Consider the following 19,137-nt stretch of genomic DNA (forward strand, 5'->3'; position numbering starts at 1 on the left):
AAGTCAGGCTCACTGGTCTATAGTTACCCGGATCGTCCCTGGAACCCTTTTTAAATATTGGGGTTACATTGGCCACCCTCCAGTCTTCAGGTACAATGGATGATTTTAATGATAGTTTACAAATTTTAATAGATCAGAAATTTCATTTTTTAGTTCCTTCAGTACCCTACGATGCATACCATCATGTCTTCACTGATAGTTATTTTTCATGAAACATGCATTTCCTCTGCTTTGATTAACCACTCAGCAAAGTAGAACAATTTGGTGTTTTCCCCATTTCCTGGCTATATTAAGTTGTAGGGACAAGCCAGTCACTCAAAAAAGAGTATGCTACTGAATCAAATTTTGCAGGCCTGATTAGCACAAGATGGAATTATAGCCCTGTGATGGCCCCTGCAGTTTTAATGCCTGTAAGAACTACACAGAAGAGAAGAAGCTGTTATTTTTCTTTATATCGTGCAATCTGCCTTCACCTTATAATTTTGCTGGCACTGCCAGACACAACTTGCTGAGTCTGTAGCCTTCACATAATTTGTATTCGGTTATGAGGCCTAGTATTGTTCACCAGATATCTTGACTCATTCCTGCATCTCTGTGAGAATATGCATATAGGATTGGTAAGTACCAGCTAAGATGAAGTTGTATTAGAAGCACACCAATCCATGCCAGTGGATTGCAGAAACATCTAATCAAGATTAACTTTTGGATTCTATGCCCAGAACAGGAATTGGGAAATGGGCGGAATAGAAATTTCTATAAATAAATAAATATGCATATGCATGGGGTCCTGAGAAGAGAAAAAGACTTTGAACTTTCTAATTCAGGATTATAGCACTGCACTGCTTGCTGCTGTTCACACAAACCTTACACGCAAGACTTTTCACGAAGCTCATCCTGTTGCGCTTGGGGGTGGACCCTTGTCCTGTGGTGGTACAGGGACTATCCACAGGGGGCGGAGCACGGAAGGAGACAGAGGCAGTGTAGAGCTTCACCACTGGAAGCTTGAGGTCCTCCCGGGAGGAGCCTGTAGGGGCCCGGGCCACTTGAACTTAGGTGGGCCTCGCAGGGTCTCCTGGGAGAGTGTAAGTCCGGCGTGCCCACAGATGCTAGAGGAGCGCTATCGGGTTCGAGGCTGGAAACAGGTTGGAGGAGAGCGAACCAGAATAGAGATGGCGATGAAAAGGCTAGGGACAGCACCAGAATCAAGCAAGGTCAGGCAAGCAAGGTCAGAGTCCAGAAGTCAGTCCAAGGAATGGTCAATGAAGCAAGGGTCAAGATCCAGAGGTCAGGCAAGGTCAAAGAGCAAGCTGAGGTCTTTGGCAGGTGGCAGGCAGGCAGGTCAGGAAGACTCATTGTTACGGTTCCATGTAATAAACCCTGGTCGGGCTTGTAAGATCAGGGCAATTTGCCGTTCTATGTAAACCAGATTGATTTGTATCTTATACAGGAATTTCAGTATATAAAAATGAAAAATAAATAAATAAATAAATAAATGAAGCTGAGGTCTTGGGCAGGCGGCAAGCAGGCAGGTCAGGAACAAGCTGAGGTCTTGGGCAGGCAGCAGGCAGGCAGGCAGGTCAGGAACAAGCTGAGATCTTTACCAGAAGGACAGTCCAAGGTAAGACCGGGGAGACGAACAACGAACACTGGAACAAGCAGGGCTAGGAAGCAGGAACAAGCAGGAACGGAACTGGAACAGAAGGATCCTGGAACGAGACTAGGAACAAGCAAACAGGAACACAAGCAAGGGCAATCTCAGGAAGAAACCGACCTGATTGCCAAGGCAAGGAAGTGAGGCCGGGAACTTCCTTTTAACATGAGTTCAATCAGGGTGCGCTGCGGAACTAGGCCCCGCCCTGGAACCTACATGAGGGTGGCTGGTTCACGCACGCGCGTAGGGGCATGGCTAGCTGCTGTGACACCGAGGCCCGGCATGAGGCCTGGCGTGCAGCCGAAGGCCCGGCGACCATCGCCGCGGGATGCCAGGGCCTAGCTGGTCTTGCAAGGACCACGAGGGAGACAGGACCAGGACCCGTTGTGGAACCCCGAAGGTGAGTGGTCCCGTGCGAGGGACGACCATGGGTAGGGCGCGTAACACATGCTAATCTTCGAGACTGAGCTCTCAGCTCAGCCCAGTCCTGCTCCATTAACTATGGAGTATTTTCCAATCTTATCCTTGTCTAAGCCCTGGCAAGTCAAACCATATTCACTCTATCCCTTGCTTGTATAACTTACAGAGGAGTTTGTAAGTTCTGGGTTTGCCACCCTGAGACAGCGGAGTTGACCTGTCATTTGCCTGCTGGAGGTCTGGATGGCTGCCCTCCTTGCTAAGACAGGACCCTGATTCAATATGATGACCAGACTGCTGTGGTTGATCAGATAAATTGGCTAAATTGCTACTTTAAACTGGGGTAGTATATTGGCATTGTATTTGAGAAGTGCAAGTTAACTGAATTAAACAAAGAGTTTTTCATAACCTTTTTAACAAGAGTGATTTGCTTTGTTAAACTCGAAACCTAAAAGAGCATCTACTGTATATAAATCCATTTTATGTTTTATGCTGCTACAATAAAATTATTACTTACCTCTACAAGGTATAGATATTCTGCTCCCTGTTCATGAATTTGAGATGCTGTTACCTGATTTAAATAAGTTAAAGAACTGTAGTAAAATCCCCTACAAAGCCTAGCAGTCAGAAAAAGGCAGATAAGCTTCATATATTTCCATTGATGTGCCCTTTTCTATAAAATTTAAGAAAAACAGTTTTGGTTCCATGATAATCTCTAATCCTGTAATCTTCATGACCTACTGATTATGATTAATATCCTCCCAACATTTTTGTATTTTATTATACTCCCACCTCTCTTTCAAGCTGCATCCTCTCCAACACAAAGGGATTTGAATAACACTCAAACTATCTTATTTCAACAGTGTTTGATACAACCTACACACTAACTTGTATTGTGTCTGTCGACACTGTAGAAAATGAGCACTTATGGCATGATCTATGTATCATTTTCCTCTCTACGTATTCAAATGGGAAATTCAGCCATGTGTTCCAGGCATCAGCACAAGGATACCTTATGACAATCCATTCTCCTAATAGAATTCTATGTATTTGAGCTAACAGTGGTTATTAAATACAATTTTAAATCATACGTACTTCTAATGACTGAAGATATTTCAATATCTATTTTATATTTTTGGGACACATAACATAATGTTTTTAATAAACATCTTGAAAAATGGGTATTATGACTCCTATTTATGTTATTTTTTAAGTTGCTGCAAGGGTAAAAAAGATACCATCTTTAAATAACTGTGGCATGTGTACGATACTGTATATTTTTAATTTAATTTAATGTAATTTAATTTAAAACTCTATTCAGCAAATTTAGCCTTAGAGAATGGCACTACCATTGATATTTTAAAGGGCTAGTTATCAGTTTGACAACGTTTCACATTTTGGGGCGGATTTTCAAAGGATTACGCGTGTATATTACACGCATAACCCCAAACACCCGCTCCTATTTTGCATAGGCTCGGCGACACGAGCAAGCCCCCGGGCTTGAAAAAGGGAGCGGGGCGTGGGCGGGGCCGGAGCCTCCAGACACAGCGGCCATTTACCGCTGTGCCCGGGATCGCGGGCCGGACGTTGGCCAGCACGCACAAACTATGCCTGCCAGAAGGCAGGCGCAACTTACAAGTTGAAGGTAAGGGAGGGGTTTAGGTAGGGCTGGGAGGCGGGTTAGGTAGGGGAAGGGAGGGGAAGGTGGAGGGGGGCAGAAGGAAAGTTTCCTCCGAGGCGCTCCGATTTCGTTACACCGGTTTACAATGTTTCATAATTAAAAATCAGAAAATACAATAACATTTTTTAAACCAATCACACAAGTAACTAACTATATATCAGATTTATACTTAAAATAATATAAAAGAAACATAACAAGAAATAAAATACTAGACGTAAAAAGTAAATAATCTCATTAAAATATGCCTATTAACAGAAAATAATTAACAGAAAGTATCCACATAGGAAAAAACAAAGAAAATTACTAGTTAACTTCTACTTGAAATGCTTGTACATACATCCACGTTTTTAGTGGTTTCTTAAATTCTTTTAAATCTCTCTGGAGCCTTAATTCAATGGGTAATAAATTCCACAGACCTGGACCAGCCAATGAAACAGCCCTTTCCCTGACAGAAGTAAGTTTGGCAGTAGTGATAGAAGAAATCATAAGGAGTCCTTTACCTGCTGAATGCAGATTTCGCTGAGGGGTAGGTATAAAATTGGGCGTAGATTTGTGCGTGTCGGGTTGCGCGCACATTTCTTAAAATCCGGCCCTTTAAGTCCAATCATGATTGTGAGAAGTTTTAACAGAGAGCAGATTAGACATCTTTGTTCCAAAGAACTACAATATAGGTGCTCAGGTTGTTCCTAAAGAAATGTAACTGTTCTAAAGATTGCATACTAATGGTATTTGAGATTGGGCTAGGCTAGGACCCCTTTTTCTACAGGCATTACCAACCTACCTCATTTAATTTTACCCTTCTGCTACTCAACTGCTTATTAACCCTATCCAAACTTTTAACTAGAAAGTGAAATGCCAATAGCATAAAAAGGAAATACATTTTGTCAGAATTATTTAAATGGTGGCGGTTTGTCTCAACCAGCTAACTTAAAGAATGCCCCCATCTTTCAAGCTCCTGAATGATCTTCTGAATTAAGAGTCTGTAATTCATATCAAGTATTTCTTTTACATTGACCAGAAGCATAGTCCCCAAATACTTCAGTTTTTGCTTTGCCAATTTAGAGGGACATCCAATAGGTATGTCTGTCTTCTCGATACTAGTTGATAAGATTTCTGTATTGTCTAAATTAAACTTAAATTTAGATACTCTGGAAAATTGTTGTATTTTATCTAGAAAATTAGGATCTGGGACAAAAATTTGTGTCATTAGCATACATGAACACTTTGGGCTGAATTTACATGTATAAAACATGGTTTTTTCCATATTTTTATGAACCCTAGTGATAGGCATGAAATGGGGGTAGTGCTGGAACTTATATGCATAGACATTGCTATTTAGCCACTGCCTACCTGAACAAATTAGCCAGTTAAACATATACTATATCTGGCTGGCTGGCTAACTTGGCAGGGGTACTCAGCAGTGTGGACATGCTGCTGAATATATCCAGATAACTAAGAGTTAACTGGATAAGTTTATCCAGCTAATTTTAGAACTGCTCAGTAGCAGATCTAACTTATCCAGTTAACTTAGCCTGCTAAGTATGTAACCCCCACCTCAGGAGGTAAGTCACACTCTGTTAGAGCCATAAACATTTATGGTTCTTCAGGGAAGGGACATCTGACTAGCTTTTTTCACAGACTCCTTCACCAGGGTGTGGATCCTTTTTATGGGGGCAAAGAGTTAACTTCCCGGACCCAAGGGCCAGGGGTGACTTTTTTCCCTTTGTGTTGTCCCTGAGAGAGGGGTATTTTGTCTCACTGTGTGCAATGTGACCAAAAACCATGCTGGAGTCACTTGGATAGTGTCCAAAATTAAAACTCTACTGAGTTGAATAGTCAGATGAAACAGCACAATTAAACACAGTAAACCCCCGCACCACAGTATTTCTCTCATGCTTTACAGTCTCTACCTGTGGCAGGGTGACCCTAAGCTAGTTGGGAAAACCCCTTCCCAAGATGGCCAAATCTTGTCATTATACAGAGAGTCCAAACCTCTCTCTCCCCAGGATGAAGACGCCGGATGGGTGTCCTCAATGATGTGAAACAACCCTTCCCAAGAGAGAGAGGGTAAAGAGCATGCTACCAGTTAAGAAAACTTCAGCCAAAAAAAAAAGAGGACAATGCAGCTATGTAACATGAGCTGCCAGCCCAGGAAACCCAGACTGAGATGGAAAAGGTTGCCAGACGCTTACTGTGAAGGTTCTTAAATGACCTTTGAATAGATGAGTTAGAGACTCAGATAGGGGATTTGCATATCACAGCCCCCTGGACTAATGTTGGTACCTTGAAATATCACTTTAAATCAAATGATAGCAAAATCCTAAATTACAGAATTATGACTGGAAAAGTCCTACATTGGAGAATTCTGAATGACAGAGGGATTTAAGAGAGAAATGTACTAAAAAAAACAATCCTAGGAAGCAAACAGATTCTCACCCTAACTAATAAGGGGAATCAGATGCTTGGGTACCTAGTTCTCAGACTACAGGAAAAAAAGGACAGGCAGGATGGAAGGGTATGCACATAGGATAGGTGGCGATGTCCTTTCAATGATTACAAACTGGTTAAAAGACAGGAAACAGAGAGTAGGATTAAATAGTCAATTTTCTCAGTAGAAAAGAGTATACGGTGGAGTGCCTCAAGGATCTGTACTAGGACCTATGCTTTTCAATATATTTATAAATGATCTGGAAAGGAATATGATGAGTGAGGTAATCAAAATTGCAGATGATACAAAATTATTCAGAGTAGTTAAATCACAAGCAGATTGTGATAAATTGCAGGAGGACCTAGACTAGACTAGAAAATTAGGCATCCAAATGGCAGATGAAATTTAATGTGGATAAATGTAAGGTGATGCATAAAGGGAAAAATAACCCATGCTGTAGTTACACGATCTTAGGCTCCATATTAGGAGCTACCACCCAGGAAAGAGATCTAGGCGTCATATTGGATAATACTTTGAAATCGTCATCTCAGTGTGCTTTGGCAGTCAAAAAAGCAAAATGTTAAAAAAAAAAAGAAGGTACAGAGAAGGGCAACGAAAATGATAAAGGGGATGGAACAGCTCCCCTATGAGGAAAGACTAAAGAGGTTAGGGCAGTTCAGCTTGGAGAGGAGGTGGCTGAGGGGGGATTTGATCAAGGTCTTTAAAATCATGAGAGGTCTAGAATGGGTAGATGTGAATCAGTTATTTACTCTTTCAGATAATAGAAGGACTAGGGGGCACTCCAAGAAGTTAGCATGTAGCACATTTAAAACTAATCGGAGAAAATTCTTTTTCACTCAATGCACAATTAAACTCTGGAATTTGTTGCCAGGGAATGTGGTTAGTGCAGTTTGTGTAGCTGGGTTTAAAAAAGATTTGGATAAGTTCTTGGAGAAATCCATTACCTACTAATAATCAAGTTGAATTAGAAAATAGCCACTGCTATTACTAGCATCAGTAGCATGGGATATACTTAGTTTTTGGGTACTTGCCATGTACTTGTAGCCTGGATTTTCCACTGTTGGAAACAGGATGCTGGACTTGATAAACCCTTGGTCTGACTCATTATGGCAATTTCTTATGTTCTTATATTCCTTTTCCATGGTCCTGCCTGGGTCTTGCCCTTTTGGTTGAGAGAAGGTGACCCATCCAGGCTGGGTAACAGCAAATGACTGGTCATGAGCTTACTGGAGCTAAAATCACTAAAAGATGAGCCTGTGGATGGCCTGAATCACTGAATGCTAAACAAGCCATAAGCCTAGTGGAGCTGTAAACTCAAGCCAGGGAAAACCCTACTACCAAGGGAGAAGTACTGAAAGACAGTGGCAGATCTAAAGGGTGTGCACTCCAGTGGCAAACAGAATGGTACCCCCTTGAGCAAGAGGGCCCCAGGACGGGGTGGACTCTCTCGTTAGACCGAGTAGTCTCCAGAAGGGTGTGTATCTCAGTGGCAGATCAAGCAATCCCACCATAGAGTGTGGACCCCAGTGGCAGATTGTGTGGTCCCCATTGAGCAAGGGAACCCCAGCAGCAGATCAAGCATACCCCAGGAGGGTGTGGACCCCAGTGGCAGATTGAGCAGTCCCCTTTGAGCAAGGGAACCCCAGCAGCAGATCAAGCATACCCCAGGAGGGTGTGGACCCCAGTGGAAGATTGAGCAGTCCCCTTTGAGCAAGGGAACCCCAGCAGCAGATCAAGCATACCCCAGGAGGGTGTGGACCCCAGTGGCAGATTGAGCAGTCCCCTTTGAGCAAGGGAACCCCAGCAGCAGATCAAGCATACCCCAGGAGGGTGTGGACCCCAGTGGAAGATTGAGCAGTCCCCTTTGAGCAAGGGAACCCCAGCAGCAGATCAAGCATACCCCAGGAGGGTGTGGACCCCAGTGGAAGATTAAGTGGTCCCACAGGAAGAAAGGGACCTCAGCAGCAGATCCAGAGTTGCAGTTGGATTCCTCAGGAGGGTGCAGACCCCAGGAGCTGGAGTCAGATGTGTTGTGGACCCCAGCATTGGCATGGACCTTTCAGCAGAGCGGAAGTGGCACCAAGGGGATGGAAGTTGTTTAGGTACAACAGACCCCTCCCAGGCCAACACTGCCCACCAGCCCAGTTGCATCTGTTCACATGGGTGAGATCTGGGGAAAAGGGGTGAGGACAATAACACTGGATTAAGTGGGAACTCAAGAGGTCCCTTCTATTCTATATGGTGGTATACTGTGTGGGCCAACAACCCCAAATTGCCAAATATTAAATGTTCTTGCCACCTTGTAGAAATGTATATAGTTGTGTGGCCTGAGACTATTAACCACAAGTAGATAAGTGTGCTGTTTGACATCCTATTAGCCATGTACAGTCATGTCGAAATGTATATACCTATATAGTTCAATAAACCTGTATATATTTGTACATACTGCCAGCCTTGTTCACAGTCCAAATTGTGTCCTGGGGTAAAGGGAGGGAAATCCCACCCACTAATACCTTCTTCCCCAGGTGGAGGCACCAGGCGCCAAGAACACGAGGTGTGAGGGGTCTGCTCTAGGGGGGCTCCCACCAGGTTGGTCCTGGACCAAGGGGTGTCCCGCAAGGTAAGGGGGCATTACAGATGTAAATAGGTTCCTACTCACAGTTAACAGAGCTTTTCCTTGTTTTTTTTCATGTGGGGATCCCAGATGAGTAGCATCCTGTGGCCAAACAGAAGCTTGGGCTGTTTCTCACTTCAGGCAGGAAAAAGGGCAAAAATCGTCCTCCTGGGCAGCTAACCAAAGTCCTTCTTGTCCAAAAAAAATACTAAAGACTGGAGTGGTTCCTTGTAGTGGGTCACCACCTCTGAAGGGCAAATCTTCCCTATCCCCGTGTCCTGAATCTAGGAAAGGTCCAGGTGTCTCACAAGCCTCCTACCAAGCAAAGTCCAAAATTCCCAAAATTAGTCCCAGGACAACCACTCTGCACCTATGGAAAGGTTGGGCAGCACTGGGGTCCTCGACCCATCCCAAAGGGTCCCAGGCAGGACAGAGCCCAGCCCTCTAGGTAGGCCAAAAATTAACCAAGAGAAAAATTCTCCAGTCTTCCTCCAAAACAGCAAATTACACTGCCCCCAAGCTCTCTGTAGAAAACTGCTATATATCCTTACAGGTGGGGAATGTGCATTCTCACATTCTCAATTGGATGGGATGTATTGCATGGTTCCTCCGCTAATTATCTCACTGCACTAGCTGGCATGTCCCAGGGCTTACTGGTAACCAGACTGTCTCTCGGTTACAAGTATGAATATCGCCATTTATCTGGCTAAGTTAAGCCATATAACTAGACACACTCCAAGATGCTCCCTGTCTCGCCCACCACTTAGATGGATAACTGTTTCATCAGATAAATAGTTATCTGGTTAAGTGGTGGCTGATCAACATGGCAGAATTTTGAAACACCACCACTTAGCTGGATATGTCCAAACTTATCCAGCTAAGTGGTGCTGAATATAGGACCCATATATTTTATTTTCAAAGGTATGCATGCAAATTAACTTACACAAGTTACACCCTGTGAAAAGCAAGTATAACTTTGTGTGAGTTATTTTGTGAGCATTGAAGTGCACTTATTGCATTTTCAAATAGAATTTATATGGTGTGCTGAAGTGCTCTGCTTGCTCACCAGGGAAAACCTCTCTGGTTAACTCCAGGGAGACTGTATTTTTAAACTTCCAACGTTGTGACACTGTATAGTCTAAAAAAAGGTTTTTATGTGAAGAGACCGCATCAGCAAGCCTGACAACGGCAGTGCATATTTGGAAAGCCGACCGGTCTGATCTTCATTTGCGGTGTATTTTTGATAGCATGATGCTTTGCAAATGAGTTAATCCGTCAATTCAAGGTGTAAATAGTCCGTCTGTTCCCGTAGTGAATCAATGTTAGACCCAAATCAATATTAGACCCGACAGCGGCCGGTGTTTCGCGACCCGTCAGTCGCTTCTTCAGGAGTCTAAATTGTAATTACATATACTGCAGACAGAAGGGAAAGAAAGACTCAATATCTCACCAAAAGTTATGGAAACCATTACTTAACTTTAATGTCATCAGCGTTACCAACCTTCTTGGACAGAATCGTCTCAAAAGAATTTGTACTGTAAACAGGACAGAGACCGCCCTGAACCAGTTGTACCTTTAAATAGCCCGCGCTTTGTAAGACATGCTACGGAATGACGTATGAAGCATCTAATTGCTATGGTAATAGTTGAAACAGCTTCACAAGAAAACTTGAAGTTCAAGTGCCGAGTTAAGACCTTCTGGATCAACTGTGCCCAGACGATGAATCCATCGTTGCTCCGCCTGTAGCAAGCGGGTATTGAAGTCTCCCCCATGCCAATTTGGAAACAATTGTTCGAGGATACACACCTTAAGATCATCAAAGGAATGTGCCCGTTGAATACAATAAGATATAAGAGGAGCCGTGAGACGGCCCGTGGAGATGCATGATCGGTGTTCTATAAGGTGGGTTTTGAGAGCCCACTTTGTTTTTCCCACGTACCAAAGATTGCATGGACACTGAATGAGATAAATTACTCCTGACAAATGGCAATCAGTGATATTCCTCAAAATAAAAGTGAAATTATGCCTCTCAAAATGTAGAGCCAAAATACTAATCATTGTGTGGCAAACAGTACAAGTGCCACACGGTGTATGCGCTCCTATAGTGACAGGTTGAAGGGTAGTCGACGAATCAGAGTGAACCAATTGATCCTTCAAATTGACTCCTCGAGAAAATGCAAATCTTGGTACTTCTTGAAGTTCTTTGTGAAGTTGAAGGATATGCCAATTTTGATAAATGATACATTTCATTTTATAAGTCATAAATGAGAATGAAGGACACAAGTCAAAGTATCAATAGACTCTGGCGGATGTGGTAGAAAGAGCCATTCTCGGTGAGTAAATTTTGCCTGAGCGTAGGAACATTTAATACAACGCTGGGGATAGCCTATCACTCTAAAACGGTCACTCAATACAAGAGCTTGTTGATGATATTCTGCAAGTGTAGTACAGAGTCATCTTATGCGGAAAAATTGACTGACTGGAAGATTCTCTTTGAGTGACTGCGGATGTGCACTGAAGTGTAAAAATGTATTACTTGAAACAGGTTTACGATAAACGGTAGTCTCAAAACCACCAGAAGTTTTCAGAATTTTAATGTCCAGAAAATGAATCACAGATGTTTGAACATCCGCTGTGAAATGTAAATGAGAATTCCGTCCATTGAGCCACATGAGAAATTGTTGTAACCTGGGTCTGGTATCAGTCCAAAATAACAATATGTCATCGATATAGCATTTCCACGCACTGATATATTGATCATATGGGTTATTGTTGTAAATCCAACTTTCTTCAAAGCGTGCCAGGTTTGTTGATAAAAAGACCCTTCGAAAGCAAAAAAAGTTTTTGTTAATGCTATTTCTAATAATGATAATAGAAAGTTCTTTTTTACTCAAAGCACAATTAAACTCTGGAATTTGTTACCAGAGGATGTGGTCAGTGCAGTTAGTATAGCTGTGTTTAAAAAAGGATTGGATAAGTTCTTGGAGGGGAAGTCCATTACCTGCTATTAAGTTCACTTAGAGAATAGCCACTGACATTAGCAATGGTAACATGGAATAGACTTAGTTTTTGGGTACTTGCCAGGTTCTTATGGCCTGGATTGGCCACTGTTGGAAACAGGATGCTGGGCTTGATGGACCCTTGGTCTGACCCAGTATGGCATTTTCTTATGTTCTTATGTAAAAGTAGAAGGAATCCTCTGTGGACGTGGTTTGTCTTCAAAAAATTCAAAAGCAATTCGTAACATCTCATCCTGTGGAATGCTGGTGTAGAGTGCTTCTATATCAAGAGTCACCAGTAGAATTTGTGAGGTGTCTTCATGAAATCCATCTAAAAACTGTATCATTTCCTGAGAATCCATAATATAAGATTTTTGTCTACGGACATATGGGGCTAAAAAAGAATCAATGAACTTAGTGGCTCCAAAAGTGATCCTCTACTGGAGACAATTGGCCTGGAGGATTAGAAATATTTTTATGAATTTTTGGCAAATGATAAAAAACTGGAACAGGATATTTTTTAAGCAGAAAAGAAATCTCGTGACTAGTAAGAAAACCTTTGTCAATAACTTCTTTTACTGTGTGTTCAATAATCCTGGAGATATTCTCAGTGGGATCAGTTTGAAGTGCTTGGTAAAATCACTGATCTTGGAGTTGACGTATTTCAGCAACATATTGAGTCCTATTCATTAATACTATCTTACCGCCTTTGTCAGCAGGCTTGATAATAAGATTATTGTTCTGTTGAAGTTCTCTCAAAGCTTGTGTCTCTGACTTAGTCAAATTGGAAAATGACCGATGAGAAGTAAACGAATTCCGTAGGTCCCGTAGAGTAGTTTGATAAAAAGTAAAAATCACAGGGTCTGCAGGGCCTGGTGGTAGTCATGTAGATTTGTTTTTCAAAATAGACAGGTCTAGTACACTAGGTGATTCTGCAAAAAATTGTTTTATGTACCGTTTTGGGATAAACTTAAATAAAGCTACTTCGAGCTGAAATAGATCTGCTTTTGGTGATGGTATAAACGTAAGTCCTTTTTCAAGAATTTGTCTGTGTAGATAACGAAAATGAAGAAAGATTCAAAATCAAAGATTCCGCTGTGTTTGTGACCGAGTTTGTCTGGAATAATTGGATTCGTCCATCCATTGTCCCCTCTCGACTGTGGGAGGCGTCGATAGCCGTGGCCCCAGCCTTAAAAATGATTATCAGCCGGAGCATTCTTCTTAGACATAGAACTTGAAGATGTGATCAATTCATCCCTGACGAGTCATCACTTCCGGAATCAAAAGTAACTTTATTAGGTTTAGTCTTTGCCTTATCACTCATCCATGGATATATGTAACCCTGAGTGTAATCCCGTTCATCCCGTTGGAATTTGTCAAATTTCATTTTTTTCAAATCCTCTTTGAATTTGTCAATGGATTCATTCGGGGTTTTCAGTTTCTCAGTATATGCATTGAGTTCCAAAGATGCAGTCAATCGTTCTTGAAGAGACTGGATTTCTACTTGTATCTCAATGTCTTTAGTCTGTGCAGTTTTAACAATAAGGATCATCAGATCCAAACTACACTTGTTGAGAATAGCATTCCAATTTTCTAAAAATTCTGAATCCTCTTTATATAGGTGTGGCTCTTTTAAGACTCGTAAGCCTCGTGGAATCCTCTGTTGTCGGCAATATTCAAGAAGAGTGTCAGCATGAAGTGAAGTGCGTTTTGAACGGCGACATAATTTATTATATGTGGTCCAGAGATCCAAATCTGATTGACCTGTGGTGGTGATAAATATGGACGGTTTAAGTAGCAGAGTTTGTATTTCGGCTTCAGAGAAGCCCAAGGTTTTCAAAGTGTCTGTCCCTGCCATGGCTCGTATGATATAACAAGAAAAGTAAAAAGAACCCAAACAATTACAGTCCTATAAAAACACAGTGTCCTTTTGTTGTTTTGCTATTATTGCTTATAGGACTGTAATTGTTTGGGTTCTTTTTACTTTTCTTGTAACTCCAGGGAGAGCCAGAAGCAAACCCAGATAACAAAGGCCCCAGAGAGACAGTTGGGAAACTACATTCCCTAGGCTCTTAGAGTCTGAGAAAGATCAATGGGAAGAAGGAGAGAGGGCTAGTTCCCACTGGGAGGCATGACCTTGGAGGATTGGATATACACAGGTGAGCCCCTGAGTAGGGAGGAAGGAGAACATGGGGGATGTTGAGGAGATTAAATTGACAACCAGTCACATGGAAGAGCGGGAGGACATGGAGGTAGATTAGATTGCCCAGAAACAGAAACCCAGACAGAGATGGAAAAGGACTAAGGGTATGGTACTCTGACTGTTATTTTTTTCTCTGGGCTTTGTGTTGTTTGAGGACAGGGAAGGCTGTTGCCTGAAAGCACAATGGTGGGGAGTAGGGGTGAGTTGTGCTACTGCCCAAGAAGCCTTCTAAAGGTGTTTTGGCGCAGAGACTTTTTTCCTTCCTATGACTCCTGTGCACTTGAATTTAAGTTTGCTTGTGATAGATTTGTTTTTGGTAAAAAAAAAAAAAAAAAAAAAAGAGTGAGAGCAAGCTCAAGCCTGCAAACAGAGTTTCTGATCTGTGGACTAGGGAACATTTGCTCAGGGTTGTGACTTTTGTAGACAAGAAAAAACCATATTCCTTCAGGGACTTATTGAAAGAACAATATACTAAATATAAATAAGCCTTTTGTGTTACTGTTGTTTTGGGTGACCCCTTTTCTCCTGGGACGGTACCACGGGAGGACTGCTGCTACCTGTAAAGCCTCACTGGACTGGACTACTCACTGATTCTTCTTCTCTGCCCGGCCCCAAGAGCATTGTTGTTGGGCAGTACTGCAGAGCGGAGCTACCTGTAGAAGTCTGAGATGTCTACAGAGAAGGCTAAGCTCTCCCTCAGGTGACTACCCCGGGACAATGGATAAGCTTGCTTTGAAAATATGAGATGAAGTCTGCTTCTAGAAGTTACGTACGGACTTACTCCTACCCACCCAGTTATAAAATTGCCTTCTTTATGATTCATCTCAACATCTCTTACTGGTTTACTTTAGACTATTCTTGCAGTTGAAAGAGGGCCACCGTGTTCAAACAAATTCATATTTATGGCCATTAACCACAACTGCAGCCTTTGGATGATGATAAATTGCCCTAATCCACTTCACAAAATTTCAACCTATATTAAATTTTGTCCATTAGGGCAAGCGGATAACCTCGTTCCATTCAAACAGACACTTTCTCCCGGTCTCAGGACTGTCACAGTGATGATCAGACTAGGAACAGTGGGAGGGTGGGGCAATTCAAATAGGTAAAAAAAAAATCCCCTGGTAGTTGGGAATGAAATCTCATGGCATCAGAATCACAGTACTGGTTCTGAGTTGGAAGAAAAAGAAGAAAGAAAGACAACATTGTGAGGTCAACGTTCAAAGGGTTTTATCCAGATAACTTTTGCATTATCTAGATAAACCCCTAAGATATGAATATATTAGCCACTTATCCAGATAAGATTTATCTGAATAACTCTGAAGTATTTCAGAGCCTTTCCAGGGCAGAGCTGATTTAGCTGAATATCATATCCAATTAAGTCCAATATTTAAAGATAGCCAAATAACTGATTCTAGGTCTAGATGCATCTCAGAGTGTGTAGCCTGATAATTTTACCTTGATTGTCTGTATTCAAATGATACAGATGGTTAAGTGGCAACTGAAGAGAAAAAAACAGCTGAGGAGGCCTACTGATCTTATCCCCCAACCCCGGAAAAACTGTTATAGGGCATTGGGCTTGATGCTGCCTTCCCTCCAAGCCCTAAAGAGTTATAAAGTTTAGGGGCTCTCAGCCTGAGGAGACAGCCCAACCACCTTTCCATGCCTTCTTCAAATCTAGCAGCCTCTTGCCCCCCCCCCCCCCCTTCAGCCTTCCTACCTAACCCCGATCTGAAGTGTTGTTTTGATAGCAATGCTGAAAGAGTGAATTACTAGTGGTGCTATCAGAGTATTATTCTGACAGCAATGCTTGATGTCACCAGGAACAATATGATTGTATCCACATGTTTCTTAATCCCTATCCTTTTTGTAGCTTTTCCCATGGATCAGGGGTGGGCAAACATTTGTGTGCTGGGGCCAATTTACAAGCTATTGACTGGGAGGAGGGGGGTAAGGTCCCCCTTGGAGCTCCTCAACACAACTAAACCCCCAGTACTTGCTGAGGGCATTTCAGTATCCAGCAGGTTTAAACACCATCATTTTTAGCATCCGGGGAGCCCCTTTAATCCCGGATCCCAGCCTCTAACAAAATCAGCAAGACCTTCAAACCCAAGAAGTCCAAGTTATTTTCCCGGCTAGCAGGCTACTTCGCCTCAGTCAGAAATGCAGAACACAGACATAGGCATAGGCAGAACACAGACAGATCCTCACCAAATAAAATAAAAAGGCCATATGCAGTGCAATAATGCAAAACAGAACTATCATCATTCCTCATAAAACAAAATCAAGAAATGTAAAATCAATCATGATATACTAATAAAAATATTTCTAAACAGATGAAGAATAGAACATATAAAAATTAAGAAGAATAAGGATAAAAAAAAGTTAAACATTTCCCAAAAATTAATTAAATATTTCACAACAGCAGATATATCAAACACCCAATAATTAAAACTAATAAGGATAAAAAATATTCTCCCTCTCCGTACCTGTGAACTTTTGATTTCCAGTCACCCTGAGATTGTAGTGGAATAGTGGAAAGGACATGAGGGGAATACACACTTCCTCCTCTCCCTCTCATATACACATATACATGTACACTCATGAACCCTTCTACCCTCTCTTCTCACTATCCTTTTCCACCTCCTCCCTCCTCCTTTCACAAGACAAGAAGGAGAAAGATGAACAAGAGGGAGAAAGATGAACAAGAGAGAGAGAGAGAAGCAACAGAAGGAGAAAAAGACAGAAGAGAAAGTGAAAAGAGAGTTAAGAAAAAATGTGATGAGACAAACTATGTCAAAACATGTCACAGTGTTAACAATCACCACTCATAAAACCAGCAGACAACATTGCGTTAGAAAACTCACACAGTGATGTACTGTTAGCCTTCAAAAGAAAAGGTTAAGAGATCTGCAGTATAGCAGCATCACTGGAATATTTATTCCACTGCCAGAAGAATGCTGCTTACCAGCACCACAAGATTTTAACATGAAGGTAAAAGACACAGATCCTGTTTCTATGAAAATGCTCATTATAATAATGGGATAAAGAAAAATACAGCAAAACCACATAACTCACCATATGTCAAATTGTGTGTTTATGGATATTTCCAATGGTAACACCCACAAAGATATTTTTGCCTGAAGCAAAGGTAACTTTTAAAATATGAATGCAACTGGAGGACAAAGTTGGCAGCGCTTACCGGTGAGGAGTTCTCATAGATATTGGTACTGTATGGAAGGTTAATAAAGATTGGGTCCATGTCTTGTACATCTGAGATAGTGATAGCCAAGTTGGCCAAAGTAGACAGAGGCTTCGCTTTATCTTGATCCTAGGATAAAACACAAACAAAAATTCACCTCATTATTATTTTAAATTTTTTCACATTTTTGCCTGGTAATGACAACTGCTAGCACAAAGAGGGAGCGGAGTAAACAGCACACACATATAGAGGAAATCACAACAAAAAATGTGCGGCATACAATATACTGGACAATAACAGTATAACAACCAAACAATTATTTATTTTACATTTGCACACTGAAAAATGTGCAAGACAATCAATGTGTGGTATACAGTGTTGTAAATGAGACAGGGGCCCTATAGGCACACATCAGCAGCAGCAGAAGCAACCAAGACACTAGCGGCCCTGTCTCATTTACAACACTGTATACCACACATTGATTGCACATTTTTCAGTGTGCAAATGTAAAATAAATAATTGTTTGGTTGTTATACTGTTATTGTCCAGTATATTGTATGCCGCACATTTTTTTGTAATGATAACTACTATACAGGAAGTCCTGACACATTTAATTCCTGAAAACTGTGTCTTAAGTTGAAATGCTGCAAGTCAAAACTGATTGTCCTATAAGAATAATGTTGTACATGGGGGATTGGTTCCAACACCAGGGCTCAATACTCTAGTTTCCTCAAAATAATCTGGAATTTAGTAATATATTCTACTGTAAAAAGCACAGACAATTTCTAGGCTATTGAAGGACAGTCTTGAAGACATCACATCACAGTAATTTAGTCCATTTATCTTTTAGGCAATCTCACTGCCCTACAAGCTCTTGACAAAAAAAATTAGTTCTCCCTATTCCCATGCTCACAGTTTCCCAGTGGGAAACTGTTCTGTAGGAGAGGCCAGTAACAAGATCAGAGTAATATGCACTTTAATGAAATCTTAGAACATACTATCCCTGAGGACTACAAGTAGTGTCATAGGCCATAGGTCGGGAGGGGGAGGCAACTCGAGTCCTCAAGAGGTACAAACAGTTCTGTTTTTCAGGGCATCCAGAATGAATACACATGAGATCTATTTGCATACAATGGAGGCAGTGCACGTAAAACTATCTCATGCGTATTCATTGTGGATAGCTTGAAAAAACAGACCAGACTGTGACTTTTGAGGACTGGAGTTGGCCACCGCTGCCATAGGTCCTTAGCAGGTACTAATCAAGGATAAGCTGAGCTAACCCTAACCTTGATGCACTTCGTTTCCTGAAGGAAAAGTCCATAAACAGTTATTAGCCAGGCAGACTTGGGGAAAACAAGTGCTTATCCCTGGGAGTGAGATACAAGAAATAGATCAACTATTGGGGATCTGATGGGTACTTGTGACCCCTACTGGTCACTGTGGGAGTCAGAATGCTAGACTCGATGGACCTTGGTCTAACCTAGCAGGGCACTTCTTATATTCTTATGACTTCTAAAGCAGAACATAGGGTCATAAGCAAGGCTGACATAGCCCTTTGGCTTATTTTTTAATTGGTATGTCCTGGAAAACCCCTTTGAGAGTGTTTAACCCTGAATATGACTGATCTGTCTGAGGAAAGATCCAGAGTATTTCTGACAGAACTGGAGAAGGAACAGCATGTGATGGATAAAGGGTTGAGGGGTCAGATAAAAAAAAAATTTTTCAATGGCATTGACTGGACAAACCAATTAGATCTTTATTTGCTGTCTTATACTATGTTATTTTGACTTCACCTGTCCATGATAACCTACAGCAATCTGGAAACCTCTATACTTCCTACTGAACATTAAGCAAATAGCAATTGGTACGGTATATCTCTATGAGAGTATATAAGTATGTAAGTATGTATCTATGGGAGTAT

At 41.7% G+C, this 19,137-nt stretch overlaps 1 protein-coding gene across 1 annotated transcript in view; it reads right to left on the reverse strand.

The window, feature by feature from the left end:
* The window catches only part of CDH23 (cadherin related 23), a 1,814,588-nt gene that overhangs the window by 1,060,681 nt on the left and 734,770 nt on the right, over positions 1-19,137 (reverse strand). The window contains exon 8 of the mRNA XM_029608940.1: positions 17,217-17,345. Within this exon, the coding sequence (XP_029464800.1) occupies positions 17,217-17,345 (129 nt within the window). The remainder of the gene's footprint in view (positions 1-17,216; positions 17,346-19,137) is intronic.

This window comes from Rhinatrema bivittatum, chromosome 7 (genome assembly GCF_901001135.1).
Source record: "Rhinatrema bivittatum chromosome 7, aRhiBiv1.1, whole genome shotgun sequence".
In the NCBI taxonomy this organism is placed as follows: Eukaryota; Metazoa; Chordata; class Amphibia; order Gymnophiona; family Rhinatrematidae; genus Rhinatrema; species Rhinatrema bivittatum.